The 23,490-nt window shown below is 43.4% G+C and overlaps 2 protein-coding genes and 1 pseudogene across 2 annotated transcripts; all 3 read right to left on the bottom strand.

The window, feature by feature from the left end:
- Positions 1-885: 885 nt before the first annotated feature.
- On the bottom strand, positions 886-6,254 carry LOC149281271 (sterol 26-hydroxylase, mitochondrial-like). The gene is made up of 9 exons (XM_089499475.1): positions 6,183-6,254; positions 4,252-4,442; positions 3,778-3,977; positions 3,069-3,266; positions 2,797-2,960; positions 2,225-2,391; positions 1,537-1,618; positions 1,122-1,322; positions 886-1,002 (listed from the first exon to the last, which is right to left on the bottom strand). The coding sequence occupies exons 1-9, from the start codon at positions 6,252-6,254 to the stop codon at positions 886-888; spliced, it is 1,392 nt and encodes a 463-aa protein (XP_089355601.1).
- A 682-nt stretch (positions 6,255-6,936) lies between these two features.
- LOC149281270 (sterol 26-hydroxylase, mitochondrial-like) lies at positions 6,937-14,612 on the bottom strand (annotated as a pseudogene).
- A 2,281-nt stretch (positions 14,613-16,893) lies between these two features.
- On the bottom strand, positions 16,894-23,074 carry LOC149281269 (sterol 26-hydroxylase, mitochondrial-like). Its single transcript, XM_089499474.1, has 9 exons — positions 22,835-23,074; positions 20,653-20,843; positions 19,970-20,169; positions 19,655-19,852; positions 18,951-19,114; positions 18,389-18,555; positions 17,928-18,009; positions 17,270-17,470; positions 16,894-17,022 (listed from the first exon to the last, which is right to left on the bottom strand). The coding sequence occupies exons 1-9, from the start codon at positions 23,072-23,074 to the stop codon at positions 16,894-16,896; spliced, it is 1,572 nt and encodes a 523-aa protein (XP_089355600.1).
- Between the last annotated feature and the right edge of the window lie 416 nt (positions 23,075-23,490).

Genomic DNA, 23,490 nt, shown 5'->3' with positions numbered 1-23,490 from the left:
TATATATATATATATATATATATATATCTCCCTATGTGATGTTTAAATAAAAGGCTGATGGTTTTAAAATGAATAATGGTGTCCCCGGTCTGGTGAGTTCAACCGTATTTTGTGGGAATGCTACGCGGTCTTCCCTGTGTTATATTTTTATTTTAAAAAAAGACCTCATAAATCAGGATAATGTCTAATACAATATGAAAACACATGTTTATAAAGATGACTTTTATTGTCCTGTAAAAATAAGACAATGAAACATTACAACAGAAATTAAAAAAAAAAAAAAATCTTTAATGGCGAGTGATATTAATGCCAAACCAGCTCCTGTACCGAGGAAGGGTTCCGTTTCTATGCTGAAGTTCTATGTATGATTTCTTTTCAGGAGGGATTTGATTTTATATTACCGGTAATTATAACTAAAATATGTTTAAGAATGTGGGAGAAAATGGTAAAAAAACCCAAAAAACTACTGGGGGGGACCGCCTGATCTCTTCTACATAAGCAGGTAATGAACGGGCGGCTATTGAAAGAAGTAACGTTACGTGCCCAGTCTTTAAGGTGTTAAATGTAAGGGAGTTTTTTGCCACAAGGGGTGTCAAAAAGCAGCATAAAGAAGTTTCCAGTTCTTTTCCACTATTTGTAGCTTTGTAACTTCTTGTGAAAATCCTGTCCAAATTTGAACTTAAATAGGTTGAAAGCAAATGTCTAAAATAAGTTACGGCATCTTAATTATCCTTAGCGTTAAGTCCTTAGCGTTATCCTTCAAGTTGTTGCCCATTTTCATTAGTTTTTTCCCCATTTTTTTAAAATTGATTTATTCCAGAGAGGTTATTCATCCAGTTGTGTAACGTTCATTAAAACGATTCACGATAGCGTCAGGGCTTTCTGTTACTGTCGTTCGATAAGTTTCAGGTTGATTGGCTTAGTGGGTACCAAAACCACGCGGTTTTTAGCTTTTATTTCACCCGCTTCTGGGTCAGGGTGGACCTCGAACGTCTTTATCATCTAATTGTGGGGGGAAGAAAAATAATTATTGATTATAGAATTAAAATGTAAAACACGTGTCTCGGAGAGTAATTTACAACACAGAAGAGCAATCTGCTCCGTATACATAAAGCTTTTACCCTCGCTAATGCCAGGTGCATCTCCAGCTCCGCGATACGCCGCCCCAGGCACGATCGGACGCCATATCCAAAGGGGATAGAGGCAAAGGCATGGTGCTTCATCCCCGAGCCCCGCAACCACCTCTGGGGGAGAAACTTCTCAGGCTCAGGGAAGCTTTTCTCATCTCGTGAGATCACGTAGTGGCAAAGGATAAAAAACGTCTGAAAAACCACAAAAAGAAAGGTTCCTGTAAGAGTATCTTGGCCTGTTCTCACTTGATGGGACAAAAATACCCCACAAGCATTATTCCATCAGTGGGGCCAAAAGCCTCCTTGTGTGCAGCTAGCTCCACCCCCTTCGTGAAGCCACGCCCACAGAAGAGGTCACCTACTATGGGAATTTCCCTCATATGAATACAGTGTAACCAAACCGTACATTTTTGGGGAAAAAATAATCCTGTATAACAACATCGTTCTCTACAGCAACTCTTCCGTTTTGAGGAACCACGGGATACAAGCTGGAAAAAAAATGTATAATAAAAGAAAACCAGTTTAAATTAATATATTATTGAATTAATCTTTTGTAACATTTTTTTGGTTGTTGTGATTACTTTTCCCTCCCTTGTAATCCGGTAATTAGTATTATAAATAGTTTTTTCTATCCTACATTTTTTGCTAGAATAAATAACCCAGTAAAATTGCTTCATGGAAACAACATAGGAGGTTTTATATTTGTCCTGCGTTGTTTTCTTAAACCAGTTATAGTTTTTGCCCCATAATATGTTTTCACACAGCTTCATATTAGCCTTTTTTAGGGGTTCTTGCTCTGTTATCTAAGCCCCAATCTACTAGACAAACACCCTGACTCCTTATAATACTGCCTGTGGAAAACTATAGAATGGCTCGGCCTTAATCATCAAGTCTGACACTCTGGCTAATGAAAGTCTATGGAGGAACGGACTTCATTAGCATCGCCATAAAGCATCAGCTCAGTGTGGTGTTTGAACCGAGAAAGTCACCCAAAATATCACATGACTGACGGCTCCGGGTCTGCAGATAAAGGGAGTTATTACTGTATATAGCACTGGGGGTCACATAAAAAATCAAAAGTCCAACATGCTTACCGTAGGGTTTCTTTGATCACAGCCCTGAGCAGTTGCATTTTTGAAATGTCGTCAGCGCAGGGAATGGCCTCCCCTGGGATAACCCGCAACACCTCCTCATACAAGGACTTCTGGATCTCTTGGTGTCTGGCCAACAGGTACAGAGCCCAGGACAATGTGTTGGACGTCTGGACGAGGCAGAGAGTTAACATTTAAATGGAGCGTTAGCAAACACTCAAAAACCCGCAGCGTACGGAGGTATTACAGGGTTCTACAGCCCTAAAAGCCCTGATAATGTGCTTTATAAATTAAGCGAGGTAAATAAAATGCATTATTTCTCTATATTATTATAATTAATAAGCTATCAATAGGTCACATAGAAAGTATTGGTTAAGCCCCACCCCAGCCACACCTCTAACCACACCCCCTAAAACAAACATTTCCTCCTCTGTCCATTTAAATGTTGAGTGTATGCTACGGGGTTAATATTGATCACTGGTACCCTTTAAAGCACTTAGTGAAATGCCCATCTCCAAGCTTACTGCCGTCCATTCCTGTTCCAAGGCTAACTGCCCCGTACCATGTGTACGTACCGTGTCCACCCCGGCCTGGAGCAGCTCCGGCATGCTCCCGCACACCTCCTTCAAGCTCAGCTTCCCAGTGGACAGCAAATACGTAAGATAGTCGCCCTCCACGCTTTCCCCTCTCTCCATGCTTTTTTGAATGTCTTCCATCTTCCTGTCAATCAAGTGATTTGCTGAGAACATCAGAAAGAGACAACAAGTTGGGTATGAGGGTATCGCAGGGTTCTACTGCCCTAAAAGCCCTGATAATGTGTGTTGGTGATACCCTCCACGACACTCACAGTATGTAAAGATGGTGTCCCATGCGTCTAAGTACTGGTACCAGTGCGGAAGTAGCTTCCAGGACCATCGCGGCATGTGCTCCAACACCAGCTGGTTTTTCAGCATTATTCCAATGGAATTGATAAATTTCTCTGTCTGTGGAGCGATGTCGTTTTTCAAGCAGCCGATTCTAGTCTCAAATAAAAACGTGCAGACGCCTGAAGGCAAAGTTGTGAGAAACTGTTTTAGGTTCAGCAGCCACCTCCACAAAGGATCAAAGTCGGCCTTCAGCCATATCTACACCCGATTGCCAAAACATAAAATTATTCAATTAAGGAGAAAGAGGGAAAGGAGAGAATGAAGAGAGAGATGGAGAGAGATGAGAAGAAAAGAGAGGCAGTAAGTAAAGAGGGAGAGAGAGAGAGAAAGAGAGGGAATAAGAGAAACGGAAGAGAGGGTGAGAAGAGATAAAAAGAAAGGAAGAAAGAAATAGAAGAGAGAGAGTGAGAAGAAAGAAAAAGAGATGAGAGAGAGAAGGGAAACAGCAGAGGGAGAACATTGAGAGGAGAACAGAAAATGAAAGAGGGAGTAAAAATAAATACATGAATGCTAAAGCACACATCATTAAAATATTAAATATTCGTGTTATTTTATGTTAATCTACCTTTTTGGGTATTTTATGTTAATCTGGGCCGTGTACTTGCAGAGGAATCATTTTTTTACTCTTACTTTCAAACGCAAATCTGTACATCAAATCATTGATGTTGTTCAGCATGACTCCGCTCGGACTCTCGGCCCTGATTTCCTTAATCTTGGCCAGCAGATCGGAGATGACCTCGTTGAAGGCCAGCTCGTTGCGCATGGCCTCCTTCGGTTTCAGCATCCTTGGGTTCAGCACTGAACGGAGGGCTTGCCACTGGTGGCCTTCTCTGTGGGCAGCAATGGGTGAGGATCAGTGGAAATTGGTAAATCTCCTTGGCACTTAATGGAACAGGAGTCACAATCCTGGCAAGCAATGGCTCGGCCTACTCTACGTTCAAGATGTCTGGGGCTCAAGCAAACGTGATGCCAACGCTTTCGAAAAGTATCAAGATGTCAATTGATTAGAAATCTGATTTTATGCTTTTAGGGCCAAAAAGTTGTAGACCTATCGCCCAAGGTAAAGATGGCCGACGACTTGTTTAGGGTGCAGCTCCTACTCACTCAGACAGCGGGCCGTATGTGTGGTCCCTGAGTTCCCGGTGGACTCTCCAGATGTACATGTCCGCCCTCATTGGGTACTTTCCTTCTTGTCTCAACAGGGTCTCCAGAATTTCGGGGCTCCCTACACTCACCATGGCGTCATTTCCAATAACCGTTTTCCAAATTGGGCCGTATTTCTTTTTCTCCGTGAGCTGAAACGAACGTTAAGAGGGAATTACAGCGGGCGCAGCGTGCTGCAGGGCAACATCATTTATATCACAACATCTGCCTAATTAGAATATGGATGAGCACCCTCGGCGCGGCAGATAAGAGCCACTCGGCCCATTTAGTGTTCCTGATGACATTATCTCACCGGGTATCGTAAGACTGCAAACGCTTCTTTTAAGGAGATTTTCATTAAATCATGCCCTGTTTTCGTGGCCAGGGGTGTTATTTATGATTAGTTGGTGCCCATAGGCCTGACACAGACCCCCAGCCGGACCCTCCGCGTCCCACTGTCCTTACTAATGAGTTACGGCATATTGCATATATGGCATATCCTGGAGCCTTATCTTGCGGGATGCAGGCAGGACTGCCCACTGAAATACCCCCATTTAAAGGGCAAATGGGCGGGGAGAGGGGCGTGTCATGACCCTGCGACCCGGGGGATCAAGATGTTGACCCGGTCAATCCCGGAGAGTTCCCAGGTATGGTCACATCCTGGCCGTCCATGTCTTAAGGACGTGTGGCGCCGGGTACAGTGCCATGGCCACGCCTGAGAAGGCTCCAGGATAAGCGTTGTTACTCTGGGTCTCCGTCGGAAAATTCCAGGTCATTGGCATTCTGACATGCGCCAATCCCCCCCCCCAAACAGTGGCGCGTCCCGTGATGTCAACGACATTAGCGGGACAGCCCACTGACATCAGGGGGACTTCTTGATCGTATCCTGCAGGGGGGGCTCCGGGGAAGACCAGCCTATTAGCACTAGCAATATTAGCAATATGGCGGCTCCCACAGAAAGCACAAAAAAAAAGGGAATTTTTCTTTTGTGTTAACCATGGAGAGGAATTCAGGGATAATCTGATAATAATGAGTTTGGAAAAGAGTTAGCGGCCAAATATCAGGAAAAACAAAGCTATGGATTATACCGGTTCAGGGGCCGGGAAATGGAGACGTCCGTGTCCTTTCTCTTGCGTAATAATCCCGGCCGCGATTTGCATAAACAGAGTCGCTAAAACCCTGAACAAAGTTAAATATCAACTCTTACACTCAGCCGACCTCTGGGCAGCGGGGACTTTATCCGAACCCGGAACCCCCGGCTCGGTGACGACTCGTAAAGACGCAGAGGATTCCGGCAAAACCCAGAACTCCGTTTATCGGTTCCGCGTGAACCTCCCCAATATTAATTAATTTATTTTAGAAACAATTAAGTGTTTTTTGGATACACAAGGACAGCGGGTCTTAATTAAAAACCCACCTTATAGGTATCGTAACTTCCTCAGTATCTGCTTGATTATTCCTCCCCATTAAGTTATCCCTCCCCTGGTGTTAAGTTGCTGATTATTGTTGATTGGTTGAGCAGAAGAAGGGAGAGATCTGCAAATTATAATAATAATAATAATAATAATAATAATAACAATATAATAATAAAAAAATAATAATAATAATAATAACACTTCGACCAATGCTTCGGCGGCAGCAGCCCCCCCCCCCCATTAAATTAATGGTTTCTTACAGCTCATAACATCTGGAGCTCCAGAGAGAGCAGCAAAGATTCGAACGGCGGAACCTGGAGGACAAACGAAGCGACCATCAGGGAGGTCTGGACCTTCATCAACAGATCCGCCGACCAGATACCGTCAACAACACCAATCTTTGGGGGAGAACGTCCCAACTCCCAGCGGAGGATGAAACCAGGAGGAGAAGATGGGACTGGAGAGGCCACGTTTTACGTCAACGTCACCAGACACTGAGCCAGAGAGGGAATGGCCCAGGACTCTGGGGGTCTGCGATTGGGGGTCCATACCCTGACATGGGTGACGGGCAGAAGTAAGTGAGTTCTGAAGGAACCGTAATGTTGGTTTATGCCGAACACCGGGACGGAAGGGAGTGGGGCGAGCCGCGGCACTGCTCCTACAACACGGAGTCTCCTCCCGGAGACCCGGAGAAGCGGCGATTCCCCCGGAGACTCCGAGTGAAACCTGGAGTGTATGAGTATGCACTCTGAGAGTAACTGTTACATACAGAGTACGGGGCAGTTCACGGACTGATATACAAGATAACAAGGAATAGACACAAAACCTGCTTATTTGTATTGTTAACACTTAAAAAGAATTTCTACCGTTCTTAGCTAGATCTGTGGCTGAAGGCGGCACAACTAGAATACCCGATACATTCTCTGTCCGGATCTGATCCTTCATTTTAAATCAGCAACCTGATTAGGGTCCCCCACTTTATACTCCTTATAACCTAGAACCTGCCAGCAGGTCGGCCCCATTCGGCCCCCGTCTAGTTTGCTGTAAAGACTTAAACCTTAATCAGTCGTTGGTCTCGTCTTAGATTCCTGACTATCCAATGCATGTTTATATGCCCTCACTGTATTACCCTCTACCACTTTTGCTGGGAGGCTGTTCCGCTTATCCACCACCCTCTCAGTAAAGTAAAACGAGTCTTACCCCTAACTCGTGCATATGGAAAAGGTTTCCTCTAAGAAATATCCAGTACAGAGCGCTCCACTTGCTGGGGCCGGGAAGGTCTTTCATTGTCTTCAGAGTCTTCTCCTTGTCCAGTTGGGCCCCGAGGGCCCCGAGAGTGGCTTTGGATCTCGCTGGTGCGGCGCAGGTCAGGCATGTTTGCTGCAGCCGGGCAGTTTTCGCTGTTATCAGCCGCCCCGTTAACATGGTTTTTTTCTGATGGTTTAGGACTCGCGTGTAACAGACCTTTATAATACCGGCAGTTCCGAGAACACGCCAGATTCCCTCCCTACAGCAGGAGAGGCCAGACACGCCTGTTACATGCGAGGCCACAGTAAGGAAAACTGTCTGAACCGGTAGGGTGCAAATCCCTCACCTGAGCCGGCCCCGCAATGGTTAACACACAAAAAAAACCATATGGTTAAAAGTTAATGTAAGAATGTTTTACTTAGAGCGTGGTGGATAAGTGGAACAGCCTCCCAGCAGAAGTTGTAGATGTTAATACAGTTAGGGCAAGAAGATCGCCGGGGCATTATCCAGGTGGCTTTTGGCTTTTAATACCCCCCCCCAACTTTCCCAATGTGTGCCCTATGGCAAAAGCCCCTTTAAGTCACCCTATGACTAAAAACATGACAAGGACCTCATGACGGTGCCTAATATCTCACGTTTAATGCAGGCTCTGGAGGTTGTATCAGATCAGCACATAGGGCCACTAACCACTCGCACTATGCCTCCTGCCTACAACCCCCATGATGCACAGCCAGCCACGAACAAACGCCTTTGCCTTTCGGATGCCGTCTGAACGTTACATATCTCCAAGTGCATCTCCCCCCCCCCAGCAGAATATACTCACCTCTTTCCATGAAAGGAACAATCACTATACTCACAGCCGGCCAACTCCAACGCTGGGCTTCCAAGGCCTGTGCGAACAACTATCTCATTGCTCTCAGTAATGTGCATTCATTGGTTGAGCTGCATGTGGGCACCGGGGTGTCCCTTTAATTCAGGGGATCGCTAGGGCAGGTGCGGTGGGAGCTTATGTGTATGAATGACTAAGTGTATAGTGTTAGAGTGAGTGTGTGTGTGGTGCTCCCCCTAGTGGCAGGCTTTGGTGTTTACAGCTCTTCATGTACATCCTCGATTATGTTACTTTTATAACCGTTCTCGTTCCCCTTGTAGTCTGAATCAGGCCTCCATTTAGTCATATGACACAAGAAGAGCATGATCATAGATGGACATTCTTTGTTGCCATAGCAGCATAAAAATGTTATCAGCTACGAAAAATATCTAGCATTACCTTCAATAGATGACATCACTAACTCGGGAGAACAAAAATAATCGAGTAGAGAGTTTTGTGTAAATATCATTCAATTTTATTGTCAATAATCCGATTTATTAACTCTTATATTCACAGACATTTACATTGTAAATAAAATCCAAAGCAGAGAGGTGATTATAAAACGGCAAATAAATTCCACATCGATTCATTTCTCTCTGTAGCAAAAATAATAACTTCTATCAGAATTTCTTTATACATTAAAACCACTGTGTGTGTGATGTAATCGACACTCTGCGCATGCACACGCTGTGAGGTCATGGCCACGAAGCGCTCACATGCCCTAGGTCCTAGATTTTGAGTCATACGTTGATAAAGCTGGCACATACTAGGTTACTAGGTTACGAGGAGCTACGTATGAGTGGGTCCTGGGGGCCCGTGTTCAGGCCGACGTTTTTGTACAGTTGTGAACATTGAATATTTTGTCCATGTACAAAGATCTGCGTTTCTGTGATGAGCGGGGCGGGCAGCGGCGATCAGACAGACCTGGGGGACAGCGGCTTCCTCTCCACAAATTGCAGGTTTATGAGTTTGTGAGGGGTCAAGACGAGCCGGGCCACGATTTTAATCTCCCCGCCTTGCGGTTCTGGTTTAAGTAAATACTTCTTCATTAGCTGGAGGTCAAAGAAAAAAACAATTCAACACAAAAAAAAAAACAACGCAGACTATTACCAGACCTGGCCAAAAATACAGAGGCAAACCAAATAAAAGTTGGAATAGATCCCCCCCCTACAACAAGTGGTTTGCTCCATGTGGGCTTCCTGTCAGCAGCATGAGCAGGGAGTGCTTCCCCTGACAGGGAGTTTGTCTCTCTCGCAAACTCCATAGGGGCTGTCTATACATAAGGGCAATATAGTGAGTGAGGACAGTATACTCTGCTCTGATTGCCGCTATTACTAGGACCGTGGTTATCATTCCCCCCTATCTTTATTGTTGAGAGCAACTTTTTTATGCGAATTCCAGTTTCTTACATCACCCCCCTGTGATAATGAAACTCACGGCCCGCACTTACCCGCGCTATCAGCAGGTGCATTTCCAGCTCCGCGATCCGACGCCCAGCGCAGGCACGAACGCCGTGCCCAAAGGGGATGGAGCTGTAAGGGTTATTCCTTACCCTCTGTTCTCGAAACCAGCGCTGGGGAATGAATTTGTTTGGCTCGGGGAAATTGGCCTCCTCGCGAGATATGAGGTAATGGCTCAGAGCGAAGAGGGTCTGCAGAGAGAAGCCGGGAGATCGCAATAGGTGAGTTTGTGACATAATAATTCGATTCAACCCTACCTTTTTCTAAATATTGAATCCGTCTATGTGTTGAGAATCTTGAAGTATTAACCCTTCCGTGAAGACTTGCCAAATGTGTTGCCCAAATGGCTCTAATACCGGTCGTCATTGAAACCTTGACTTGTTATCATTTAAAGATACACTAAATTCGGTCACCAGCATTCAAGCAGGGATATCAACCAACACATTCTGGGAGCAAAAGCACCAACTCGGAGGCTTATATGTGATTATAGTGGAGCGGAATAGGAAGGAGTCAGATCCAGACCATGTGACCTAGCTCTCTATTGGAAAACTGATAAAACCAGAATTTAAGGTTTCATTTCTTTGTCATCCTCCAAATGGTTGAGAACAGGTGTAGGTTTTCCGATAACAGAGTCTAATTATTTTTGGCTTCCAAACAACACCCCATTAATGCATTAAACTTGCCCATTGTCCCTCAAGGTCGCCAATTATTTCAATGTGAAGTGCTGAAGGCAGGGATGATTGCGACTTACATCTTTCGGGAAGGAATAATCTCCGATTATAATAGGTTTCTCAACAACAATTCTGGAATTGGTTGGTACGGCGGGATACATCCTAAAACACGGGAGGAGAACGAGTTGTGTCACAATTGGAAATATTGAAAACCGCCAGGAGACAACCAACAGCTCTTATAACACTTAATTCCTGCGCGTGGGTAGACCCTGCCAATGTACGGCATACATGAGAATGCAACAACCCTTATACTATTCCAAAGGTAGGTTATACCCAGACATAGACCTCGTTAGTCTTGGCAAACAGATGAGAAGATCCAACCCCATCGTCGGATACGTACAACGTTCAAGTGTGCGTCCATAAATAACAAACAACCCGGTGGCGTAGCAGGAGGACCAGCTCTGGTTAGCACCCAAGCCCTTCTGGCAAGCCGAGCCAAGTCATGGTTTGGCCCCAACGCAACACGACCAGCTCTATTATATCGTCTGTATTAGAACTTCCTACAGATGGACGCTACGCTCAATGAAAGAACTGGATTTACCGCAACGTTTCTTTGATCACAGCCTTCAGCAGGGGCATTTTGGAGATGTCCTCGGCGGTGGGTATCCCATCTCCAGGAACGACCCCTAACACCTCCTCATACAGCGCATCCTGAATATCGAGGTTACGCGACAGTTCATACAGGGCCCAGGATAAAGTGTTGGAGGTCTGTGGACAAAAGAGGACTTGGTGGCAGGAGAAACAAAATGTCGCACTATAACCATTCATTTTAATCAAGTAGTTCTTATCTTTATCGGCCATTATTCTTCTAGATACGACCTGTTTTTGAGGAAATAAAAGAGAAATAAATAAAAAGAAGCTTCTGTTTTACAAACCGTGTCAATGCCGGCCAAAAGAAGTTCCACCACGCTGCCGTAGACCTCTTTATCTGTTAGCTGGCCGTTGGACAGCAAGTACGTCAGATACTCTCCTTGCACCTCCTCACCCTTATCCAAACGTTCCTGGATCTTCTCCATCTTTTGGTCTACGAGCTTCTTCCCTAAATAGTAAATTTTGACCACTAAACAAGAGATGTTTTTAAAAAGAAATAATTAACGAGGTTATTCCATAGTGAAAGCACTCACCAAAGTAAAAGATTTTGTCCCAGCTGCCTATATAGCGTTTCCAGTAGGGCAATATATTGTTGGTCCATTGCGGCAAAATATGCACATAGACGGAATTCTTCAACATAGAACCAATAGAATCGATGAACTCCTGAGTCTCCGCGGGGATCTGCCTCTCCAAACAACCGATCCGCGTCTCAAAAAGTATGTGTGAAATACCTAAAAAAATATAGGAAAAAGGGACAAAATGTACTGGAATGAATGAGCCAGCTTCTCCTTCCATGTTGAGTGGCACGTGGAATGGCGGAGGTAAATACGCAGCCCTTCCATCCACCTGCCCGTTGGGAATGTGTCCGACGGGCCATGGGGCCAGTCTAGGTTTGTTAAGTCTTGGCTTCCTTGGGGGGGAGCTTTATAATACATTATTATACAGAGTATACATTGTTATTCATTGCTATACGTTGTTACATTATTACCTTCGAAAGAATATCTATACAGGGCGTTTGCTACATTATTCACCATATCCCCAGACGGTGAGTCTTTTCTCATTTCGTCGAGCTGTGCCAGGAAGTCCGTCACCACCTCGTTAGTCGTCTCGGCGTAGTGAACCACCTCGGCTGGGCGCAGCATCTTCTTGTTCAGCACGGAGCGCAGCGAGCGCCAACGCTGGCCCTCCCTGAAAGAAGAATTCATTGTCCATAAAGTAGTAGTTTCCACCTACAGAAACCCTCGTGGGAAGAAACCCCTGGCCCCCAAGCTGTTTGATGTATAAGCCACGCGATAAGTAGTGACATCATGATGTTTTTTTACAAAGTGACGTTTGTGATGCGACGTGACTGTTATTGTTGGAGCTACACAAGACACAAACGCCAGGACCACATAGTCATCCCTACTCCAGCCCAGACGCTACGCACTCACTCTGTAAACGGACCGTTGGCGTAATCCCTCAGCCGTCGGTGGACCTTCCATAACTCCATGTCGCTCCTTACCGGATATTTCCCCTCCTGCCGCAGGACGCTCTCCAACAGATCCACATCACCAATGTGTACAATTTTATAACGTCCCAGAGAGGTTTTCCATATAGGTCCATACTTCTTCTTGAAAATAAACTGAAACGCACCGGTAGAACAATAAACGGAACGCGAGGGACTTCTCAGTAACACAATATCTTAAAGCGAACGCATCACTAAAAATGACAACGGGTAGGGAGGAACATTTTCCGTTTTTCCCGCGGATGGTGGGAGCAAATGTCAGTTAGCGGGACTCCTGTAATAAGGGGGGAATATATAGAAACAATATAAGACATAGGACTTAGTCTTGACAGTAAAAGGGTTAATGTTAACCATGTATCTGTTCTCAAGCTGTGTATCCTTACCCTTATATCTCTAGAGCAGAGGTCGGCCAGCCGCTGAGCCCCAGATCTCTTGGACTTTTTGCCCCTTCTCCTATCCCACGATGATAATACGATAACACTGCGAGTCTTATCTTTACACAATGATTATAGAGCTCGAGGTTAGAACATTAATATACATTACAGGTGTAACACGGGACAATATGGGGTCTGTCTCTGCGCCCCCCTGTGACAGGGCCAGGCTAGCTGGCTCATGTGTCATATGAAGTTTAGCCGGGTCACGGAGCACTTTTGTGTCCGGTTCCGTATACCGTGACCCGGTAATATATTATATTGTGTTTATTGTGTAACCGGCCCAGAGACTGATGTGGATTCAGCCCCAGCCTTCAAAGAGACGATCCTATAATCTGGCTGGGGCTCTTAATCAGCCAGCACAGCCCTGTCTGCCCAGACGGCACCCGCACTACAGGGGGGATAACACAGGTGGGGGAACCCATTGTATTCTGTAATCCCCCTCACTTGATACATCCCCTGTATACTGATGGGATTTGTGATGGGATGTGGCTGATGGGATTGGGGGTTGGGTTCGGTGCACATTGCATTGAGATTGTATAAAGTTCTGTGCGTTTGTAATAAAGAGAGTTCTTCTTGGTTTGCTACGAATGGTGGTCTGGATGATCCGTGGATAGCTGAGTGCTATCCGTATGAGGGACTGACTGGTGATTCCTCAGCCCTCAAACAGGGGGACCCAGCCTTGGGTACGGTGACCCTGTAACACCCCCGGCTACCTGAATCATCTCAGATATCAGAAAAAAACTGAAGCCCTTTAACCTATTGTATTTATTTATTGTATTAATACTTCCTTCCCAATTAATCCCTGATTAAATATTTGAATGTGTTGCTACATCTTTTTATTTATTATTACATGTTTTAAGTATTCTTCCATCTTTGAGGTGACTTGGAGGTCTGGTGATTAAATGTCCAATTCCATCAATCCAAGGTTAGTGGGTGATCAGCGAGGTCGCAGCCAGAAGGGAGGCACCAAACTGATCATGGGTGTGCAGGGATATGGCTGAGAGTGATGTGTGCGGCTAATATGCGTGTTGTGAATATTGGAGTGTGTGTGGCTGAGAGTGGTGTGTGCGGCTAAGATATGTGTTGTGATTATTGGAGTGTGCGTGTGGCTGAGAGTGGTCAGTATGGATGGAAGGAATCCAAAATGGGAATTCTCTCCCAGAAATGATATTAAATTTCAGTTTTCTATTGCGCTGCTTTGATGGAAAGATCTTAGAGCATCCGACTTTTAATATTACTTTCTAATAAATAAACAAGTGTTTATATACATATATATTTACACACTGACTGGATCCTTTCCATTAGAACTATTGTGGGTAGCGTCCATTCTTGTGGATTCCCTGCCAGATTTGTATTTTGGTTGAACAATGCATTAGGGCATTTAATGCAGTTTAATGTAAATTATAATAAACTGTATTTCTTTAACTGTGAGTATAAATATTTTGGTAAACCAAATCAGACAGATTTTGGGGTATTATTTGCTTTTAACTCTCTCTCTCTCTCTCTCTCTCTCTCTCTCTCTCTCTCTCTCTCTCATTAATTAAGATTATGAAGGAGGCAATTTTACAATTTCAATTTGGTTTGGAATTCCAATGCAGAATGGGTGGGGCATCGTAGATTAGGGGAGGGCTTAATAAAAAAGGCACACCCATCTATGGGGGCAATAAGACACCAGTGACCCTAGGCATATTCCCTCAATACATAATGAGACTGATGTGTGCGCCTCAGGCCCTACGGGACCTTTGATATATGAGGGAACTGAGCATGCATTGTGACAGCCCCAAAACTGAGTGACCTGGTAGCTTTTGGGAACCCTGATCCCCTACTGGTTGAAATGTGTATTGCATTTTGCCAATGCGCCCCCCCCCCCCCATTTCCTGGAATCAGATGAGTTAAACTTACTTGCAGCTCATGGGAGTACAGCAGGTATCCTCTCAGGAACACCCAGTACATATTGGTGAGCAGAGACGGTCCAGGGAGATCCTGAAAGCTCTTCATCCTCTTCTCTCCTTGGACCACCCCAGCTGCAGCCCCTGCGATTGTCCTCCCCTGGGTCACAGCCCCCCTGCATGCCTGCAGCAGCAAGAAGCCCCTTCCCCTGCTCAGAGGGGGCAAGCAGCTCAGGGATGCAGGGGTTAACATGGCTGGAGAGGGGCTGTTTAAGGCCAGCCTCAGGGTGCTAAGGGCAGACAGGAGCCTGGCCATGGTTATGGGAGGCAAGCCTTGGTTGTACTGTCTGTTATACAATAAATACAGTGACAATGCAAGCAACTCCTACTTGTAGAGTCCCTGCTATGCCACACATGTCACAAACATGTCACACCTCCCACAGGGACTGTACCAGACACATAGTATCCATCCAGCAATAAACTCCTCCATATGATCCATGGACCTGGTATCTATCTATATTGGTCCTATAGATAAACACCCTTGGAGGTTACTGGAAGTCATGTCTTGCTCTTTAAACCAGAATCACCTCGGAAAAAAACATAATACAAAAAAAAGTGAGTAAAACAGATCAGGACGTGGAGCATCAAACACCCCAAAATCATTAATCAGGAGCAGAGACTGTTTAATCTACTAACTACCGTATATATTTAATGTTTCATGAGCTCATTTTGTTTAAAGCTATATTTTTGTATATTGTATCACAAAGAGGAACAGAGATGATGACCCAGTTGTATTTTATTTTTATCTAGGTACAGATAAAGCACTGTGCTAGTAACAGATTTAATAAAAGTATCTTGTTTTGTGTTCTGTATCTTTAAATATATGATGATGTCATTCATTACTATTTGGCAATTGTTAAAATGTATCAAATAAACAGAAATAGAGAATACTGGTTCTATTTTGTTTTTAACTATTATAGCTAATAGCAGTTAATGTGTAAAAAATATATGATTGGACCAAAAGCAAACTGCGTAACTGTTCACTTTACCATGTGAATACTGCTACTTACTCTAACCAATCATAATAAAGACAAAGCACTGTTTCTATACACATTATTGGGGCTTTTAGGGCTGTAGAACCCTGCGATCCCCTCATACCCAGCAAACATTCTGATCTCCTAAAAAAGAGGGGCATCAGGAGAGGGGAGAGGGACTGTCCCTCTTAGAAAAAGACACTTGGGAGGTATGTACAGTTTCTTTTGTATACTGATGCCGTTGAAAAGTGTCATTATATTACACCTGTCACCTGAAAAAGTATGTACAAAGCACCTTAAAATAAAGCTGGAACGTGCGCTGCTCCAACGCAGGGTTTAATAAACAGTAAATATCCACAGTTTAGACGACAGGTTCCCTTTAAATACAAAGTTACTGCATATTTACTTTGCAAACTAATGTTATTATTCTCCGTACAAAGTGCAGTTTTTCCTCGTAACCAAGGCGAGGTTGTTATGGGCCATAGTCCCTGCCCTAGAAAATAGAGCAAATGGCATAAAAGTTCAAAAACTTTGATTGTGAGAGGAGATCGGAGCCCAACAGCTTTGCAGACCGGCGCCTGCAATATACGTTTAATATGTAGAACGTAGATAGCGGGCAAAGTGCTGGGCAGATGGTCAGCCGGGATTGGAACATCTGCCCAATGCTCATTAGAGAGGATGACCGTCTTGAAGACTTTACCCAAAGTGCATGGTAAACATTCCTAATCAATGTTAACAGCCAATAAATTAAAGTATTCACTGTCTGTCACAGATACCGTTCACCATCTCAAGGCTACATTTGACCTTTTTTTGTATATCATACAGAAGACAGACTGTGCTGTAGAAACTGTAACTAGAAACTTGCCCTAGGCCCCTGACTTTACCAAGCAACATATGGAGGCTGAAAAACCACAAATGGGTGTTTTATTTACGTGATTAAATCTTTAGAGGAAAGAATAAAATGACAGCTGTAATAAAAATGCCAAAAAGAGTCCAATAAAATAAAATTCTTACGTCTCTTTCACCGGGGACAGACATTTAAAAACTTCTATTAATTGCTGCAAACATTTCCCACCAGAATTGCTACCCTTTTCTTTTTGTTAAATTTGGTCCACGTTTTCCTAAATCTTTAATCCAATTATCACGGCAAATGAAAATTCTTTACACTTTTTTTTATTGTTTATTATTTTTTAATTGTTTATTTTTGTTTTATTATGGGATAACAATTCATAGATAACAGAGAGTTACTGTTTTCATCAAAAATATTAGGAAATTGATAGTTACGTTAACATGGAGAGATTTTTATCTTTTCCGTAAAAAACTAAATATACAATATTGTAAAGACTCATTATCAAAAACCCATGTCTTCCATCAAAGGATCAGTTCGGCAGGAAGAAAATAAATATTTTTATTCGTCGTAAGATGTAGTCTAGACACTGCTAGGCTTTCTCTCCAAGAACTGTAAGTTAATCGGCTTGCTAGGGGTTAAAACAATGCGTGCAATGGATTTGATGTCACCCCCTTTAGGGTCTCGTCTGACCTCAAACGTCCTGATTATCTGAAGAATCAAACAGAAACGAGAAGGGTTAATAGTGTTTAGATTTTACATTTAAAAAAAAACTTTTTTAACAAAATTTTATATTTTAATAACAACATCCCGCTGGAATTATGGCGTACAATGAATGGGAACCAAGTTATACTTTTAATTCTAAATAATTTTCCCCTTTAAAAAACATATTAAAGCTGATAATATTTCCAATTAAAAATATCTGATTAAATTCGTCGGACGTTTAGAAGCAACTTACTCGAGATAAAGCCAGATGCATCTCCAGCTCAGCAATCCGCCGGCCCACGCATGCGCGCACCCCGTAGCCGAAGGGAATGGAGCTGAACGGATGGTGTTTCATCCCTCCGTCTCGCAGCCACCGCTGGGGCAGATACGTTTCGGGTTCGGGGAAATTTGCCTCATCTCTGGCTATTGCGTAATGAGCCAAAACAAAAAGAGACTGCAACCAAAGAAATACATTGTTATCAATCGGAAAGCGCCCTTTACTCATTAATTAATATCAATGAATGATTAATATCTGAAGGATAGCATCACAGTCCCAGCGTTATCTGTGAACGAAGCATGAAAGCTTTTTAAAAGTGATTTTATACATTTAAAGGATTTTGCATAAAACTTTAACTTAGAGAAAAAGGGCTCGGCTCGCAAGCTCAAAATTAACATGGAAAAAAGGATTATCATATCTGAGATCAGCCTTGGATAAAATCGAGCGCTAAAAACCTTTTCTCCTTTTATTTCATTCCCGTTTAGCCACCCAATAGATTGTAAGATCACAAGAACAATGCCCTCTTCTGTACCAATATGTCTTTACCTAACAATGTAAAATATTGTTATTTTGTGACAGCGCTACGGAATCTGCAGGCGCTATATGATCAATGTAAGGATATATATCACCTGACCTTTTTAGGAAACAGATAATCCCCAATGACCACTTCCTTCTCGCTCGCAAGCCTGGCGTTGGTTGGCACCACAGGATAAAGCCTATCGGGAAAGAGAATTATTTAGAACGTGATAGAACCTCATCATGAAGATAAAAGCGTCTCTGCAGCCACGTCGACGTGGGTCGGATCTCCACTTTCACCTTAATATCTGAGGATTACCTGGGCACAGGAACCCACCCCATTCCAAAAACTAGAATGGGTCCAAGATAAGGACTTTCATAGGCTTCTGCTGATTGGACGATTCTATTGCTTGATACATTTATTAAAGCCAATTTTCCCAGTTGTCCCCATTCAGAAAATATAACCAGGTTTAGCACTGACCCCGTTTCACCCCGTTTAGTCTTTTAGCTCTTTTAGCTTTGTGTCCGACACCTCAAACCAGCTATGGTCACGATATTGCCCCTGACCCCCTGACCTACCGCAAAGTCTCCTTAATGACGGCCCTTAGCAGGGGCATGTTGGTGATGTCCTCAGATGTTGGGTTGCGATCCATGGGGACTGCGTTAATGACTTCTTCGTACAGGGTCTGCTGAAGCTCTGGATCCCGTGCCAAGTGATACAACGCCCAGGACAAAGTGTTGGAGGTCTGAAAAAAGTGTGATAAAATACAAAAAAATATATATTTATATATATATGCAAATCATACAAAACCCAACGATTTCAGCATTCCATGAACAAGTTGTAGGTCTCGATAACACCTTGTCATAATGGGGTCTGTTCCTTGACTCCCCTATTAGCAAACTGGGTCTTAGTCAAAAATGAAAACTTTTATTGGTCCAACATGAAAAAATATGTAAAAAAACCCAAGACTTTGAGAAACCATGAAAAAGAGTTGCATTAAGGACCTCTTCTTCAGGTCGAATGGCCCACCAATGTTGCCAATGTTTTGTTTGTGGCAGCGTTCCTTGAAATTTCTTGCCCTCTTACACTAACCCTTTAGCGCGTTACAAAGTATCAGAGACATACACGTTACCGTCTTACCGTGTCCACCCCCGCTAGGAGCAGCTCACACACGCTGCCGTACACCTCATCGCTGGTGAGTTTGCCGCTGGAAAGCAGGTAGGTCAGATACTCTCCTTCTATCTCTTCCCCCTTCTCAAGCCTGGACTGTATCTCACCCATCTTCTTGTCTACTAACTTTCTTCCTGAAGTGGAACGATCAAGTAGTGAGTTATTATTTTCTAAACACACATATTATATTTATAGAAGAAATATTACATGGAACCTCCATCCCGCTGGGTACGTGATGAGGGGTATGGGGTACCAAGCTTGTCTTCATTATATTTTAGCTCTGTCACACTGGGGACCATGATAAGAGGGATCAAAAGGAGATAATAATAGGTGTTGTACGCCCCCCCCATTATAATTAAGCCCCATCCTATTACTTGTATTATCTAGTTGCCAAATGGCTAGAGGTCCAAGGGCCAATCTGGCATTCAAACAATAGTACAATTTATATCACATCAGGTCAAACAAGCAGGGCTGGGTTGAAGGGCCATGGAAATGGCTCATTCTTAGAGCCAATACTTGAAAATAGGTAGGGCTTGGAGGAAAGCAGGTAAAGAACATCGTGAAATCATTATTATGCCCCAAATCTCATTGAAGGATGTAGTTGTGTTCTAGACAAGGAGTCCCACGAGAGGATTGAAGGACAGTAAGGAGAAGGCGACACGATCGGCACTCACCGAACTCAAAAATGTTATCCCAGCCTTCGATGTACCGTTTCCAGTACGGCAGAAGTTTCCACGACCACTTCGGGGTATACGTGACAAACACGGAATTCCGGAACATCAAGCTGATGGAGTCGATGAACTTCTGGGTCTCAGGGGGGATCTGTTCGTCCAGGCATCCGATTCGGGTCTCGAATACTATGTATGCCACCCCTAGGAGCGAAGAATAAACACAAGAGAGCCGATCGGTCAACCAGACAATGGGCGTGAATGCGATTTTTCTTGGGTCGGCCCCCAGGGGTAATGATTATTTTTCGGGGTATTGGTTACCTTCAAAAGCAAACCTGTACATTTCGTTGGCGATGTCGTTCACCATGTCACCGGAAGGACTCTCCCTGCGCCTCGCCTGCAGACGCTCCACAAAATCCGTCACGATGTCATTGATGCTCGGGGCGTAGCTCATCGCTTCCGCCGGCTTTAACATCCTCTTGTTCAGAACTGTACGGAGCGTGTGCCACTTATGCCCAATCCTGGGGAGGAAAAATATTTCTGGGATTCTACTCTTCTAAGTAAATCCTATTAGATTTCTGAGCTAAAGGGGCTTTTGAGTAGAATAATTAATAATTATTGCTGTCGATATGAAGATATAACTTGCGCCAAACCTTTTAATGTTACCATTAGATAGGGGGTAACGCTATTTAAACACTGCGGGGGGGGGGGGGGGCAGAACAGACATCCTCTCCTCGTTTTCTGATATTCGTACGAAATAACGAATTAAGCAAAATTTGTTAAAAATCGAAATGTGTACGAATCCGAATGCACAAGTCTAGCTGACACAAAAGAGGACGGCAGCATTATGGGGAGGAATAACTATGTGGCACTAAGTAACTGACTACACTGTTACACTGGATCACTGCTAATATATTGTGGACCAGGACTTTGTACACAATCCACTCCAGCGTGATAACATGGGGAAAAAAAGGGGTTAACAGTTCCAGGTGACTTTAACTTACTCTGTAAATGGCCCGTAAGGAAGATTCCTGCTGTCCCGGTGAAGCCTCCAGATATCGATCTCCGTTCTCATGGGGTATTTCCCCTCTTGCCTCAGCATGGCCTGCAGGATCTCGGGGTCGGCTATGTTCACCATTTTAAACGGCCCAAGAGCTGTTTTGTAGAGCGGTCCGTAGCGCTTCTTGTATATTAACTGATATAAGAAGATACCGTGTTACTTTAAACCCGTCAAGCACTCAGCTTAAATATATATATATAGTGTATTTGCTCTAGCAACCATCTCCAAACACATGCAGTTTCACAATAAACACCAAACATATTCTATATATTTCACACTTTAAATACTTAATTCTTATAAATGTCTCAAGTTACAGAAATAGCCATGAATAAATTAAGTTGCATTTTCTTTTATTTCTAGAGATCCCGAAGCGCTGTAACAAACTACCAACAACACTAAAGTTGACCAAATCAGCCGTAAGATTCACATGTGATAAAGCAGACTTCAGAGGGCCTTGCCCTGGTGAGCTTACAATCTATTCGTAGTCTGAAGGGGATATTTGGATAAATCATCTTGTTAGATTGTGAGCCGGGTCCGCCTCGCCTGTTGTTTCTGTAAGTCATATGGTTATGTTATACACTACTTTATATGTCCTGTCTACCCATTGTACAGCGCTACGGAATATGATGGCACTATGTTAACCAATAAATAATAATAATAAAGCCCTGATCCTAAGTAACACCTAATTTATCCTTCTTTGGGTATTTGGAATGTTGACAAGACTCAGGAATTATCTTAACTCTTAACATGCTGGTTTATGTAAAATCTTGCAACATTAGATATTTAAAACTTTAAGGAGGGAGGGAGCTCTGGAATCGTCGGGGGTTAAAATAAGAATGTTGTCCATAGGAAACCCGTATGTTCTAAGAAGCTATAATGCCTTCCATGCGTTGGAGGGTGTGCCGGTAACGTGCAGGAATTTCCTGATGTTTGCTGCATGAGCAGAAGGTTAGACAGATAACAGTCTATGAGACAGTTCACTGACTCCATAAGGTAGGATTAGCCATAGTCATGTGTCTATTAGAAAGGTGGGCACCTATGAGTTATTGCAGGGTCCGGTATGGCGTTATGTAGAATATATGCTAAGCCAGATTTAAATGATGTCTTTAAATACCTCTAGATTGTAAACTCCTTTGAGTCGGGCCCTCCTCACCTGTTGTTTCTATAAGTCAAATTGTTATTTTACATATGTCCTGTCCACCCATTGTACAGCGCTACGGAATTTGTTGGCGCTATATACAACAATAAATAATAATAATAATACAGTTCATATTAAGGGACACCTCAGTGTCACAGGGAGCCACCTTAACAATGCATATGAAAGTACATTATAAGTACTTTATTGTTGTATTATGTATTTATTGTAGTATTGTCCCAAGTTTCACACCACTGATTGGCTGCAGACAATTAACAGCGGAAAAGAGCTCCCATTGAAATAAACGGGAGCACTTTCCGCATGCGCACATGGGGAGCTAATTAGACCGCCGTCTGGAGCACTCGCTGATTCCGAGCTGGAATGGAGATGTCTTCCATGGGGGCTTTTGTCGGCTGCAACTCCCACCATCCTCAGTCAATTAAACTATGGCTACATATGTCCAATCAGAAGCAAGCCAAAGAATACACACATTCTTTCTGAGATACAAAATATAGTTTGCTATGTATATCATACCAATGCTTAATATAGAACTACATTTTCAGGAAAAAAAAAGAGGTTCCCGCTATCTGAAAAAGGTGAATGTATTTATTTGTATTTGTATCCTGTAATGATTTTATTTGTAAACATTGTGGTGAGAATCTGTAAACAGATGTGGTGAGAGATAATCCACCAGTGCCATGTAGCAGCATTCTCAATATATATATATCTTCTTTTTTGAGTTTAATGTCCTTCTTTTAAACCAAATGTTTAAATAGAGAGCAATAATATAGAAATCAACAAAAATCCTTTTCTAATAAGTTTTAACATTTTACAAGCCTGATTAGTGAGCAGACAATAGGCTAATGAGCCATCAGATATATAATAATTGTATTTATATATATATGTAAATCAGCTGTAATGTTAGCAGTCTGAGTGCGATGTCAGTCTGCATCATGAAACAGTAGCAGGACTTGGTAACAAAGTTTCTTACTTGTAACTGGTGACTGTGAAGAATGTATCCTCTCACGAAGTACCAGTACATGTTGGTGAGAAGGGAAGGTCCAGGGAGATCTTCAAAGGTCTTCATCTTCTTCTCTCCTTGGACCTCCTCAGCTGCAGCCCCTGTGATTGTCCTCCCCTGGGTCACAGCCCCCCTGCATGCCTGCAGCAGCCAGAAGCCCCTTCCCCTGCTCAGAGGGGGCAAGAAGCTCCTAGATGCAGGAGTCAACATGGCTGAGGACAGCAGTGTTTTGTTTTAGTCTATAAAAAAGACGAGGAACTAGAACCTCCTCCTGCTTACTGGGGGGGAATAAGCTGATCCTAGACCCAGGGCAGGATGGGCTGATCTGAACTAACATTACAGCAGACAAAGTCCACCAGTCTCTGAACACATTTTGCAATAAATGTTATATTTACCCAGTTAGCTCCTCGAATGCACCTAGAATGATATTAACACTTTTTCAGTAGTTTAGCAAAGTGAAAATAAAGTGTGGGGAATGTATATTGAAGAACACAGATGCTGCTATAATGTAAGCAAATGCTTCATCTGGGTAGAGCTCCCATTCATCTGCCGGGCTCCTCAGAGGGAAGAGAGAGACATCTCATGATACGTTTGTCCCATGGTAATTTAGGGTGAAAAAAGACACA

This window comes from Sceloporus occidentalis, unplaced genomic scaffold (genome assembly GCF_023333645.1).
Source record: "Sceloporus occidentalis isolate IW3139 unplaced genomic scaffold, rSceOcc1.0.p SCAF_136, whole genome shotgun sequence".
NCBI lineage: Eukaryota > Metazoa > Chordata > Lepidosauria > Squamata > Phrynosomatidae > Sceloporus > Sceloporus occidentalis.
Note: the sequence above shows the minus strand (reverse complement) of the source record. Positions and strands in the feature narration are given on the sequence as shown.

What these genes read in the sequence shown, in the direction of transcription:
- LOC149281269 (XM_089499474.1), bottom strand. Translation starts at nt 23,074, where the DNA reads ATGTTGACTCCTGCATCTAGGAGCTTCTTGCCCCCTCTGAGCAGGGGA. An exon ending in TTCACAGTCACCAGTTACAA is followed by an intron (nt 20,844 to 22,834) that starts GTAAGAAACTTT and finishes TTCTTATATCAG; the next exon opens with TTAATATACAAGAAGCGCTA. An exon ending in GGATAACATTTTTGAGTTCG is followed by an intron (nt 19,115 to 19,654) that starts GTGAGTGCCGAT and finishes GTTCCACTTCAG; the next exon opens with GAAGAAAGTTAGTAGACAAG.
- LOC149281271 (XM_089499475.1), bottom strand. Translation starts at nt 6,254, where the DNA reads ATGGACCCCCAATCGCAGACCCCCAGAGTCCTGGGCCATTCCCTCTCT. An exon ending in CAGTGTCTGGTGACGTTGAC is followed by an intron (nt 4,443 to 6,182) that starts GTAAAACGTGGC and finishes CGTTCGTTTCAG; the next exon opens with CTCACGGAGAAAAAGAAATA. An exon ending in GTACAGATTTGCGTTTGAAA is followed by an intron (nt 3,267 to 3,777) that starts GTAAGAGTAAAA and finishes CTTTGCCTTCAG; the next exon opens with GCGTCTGCACGTTTTTATTT.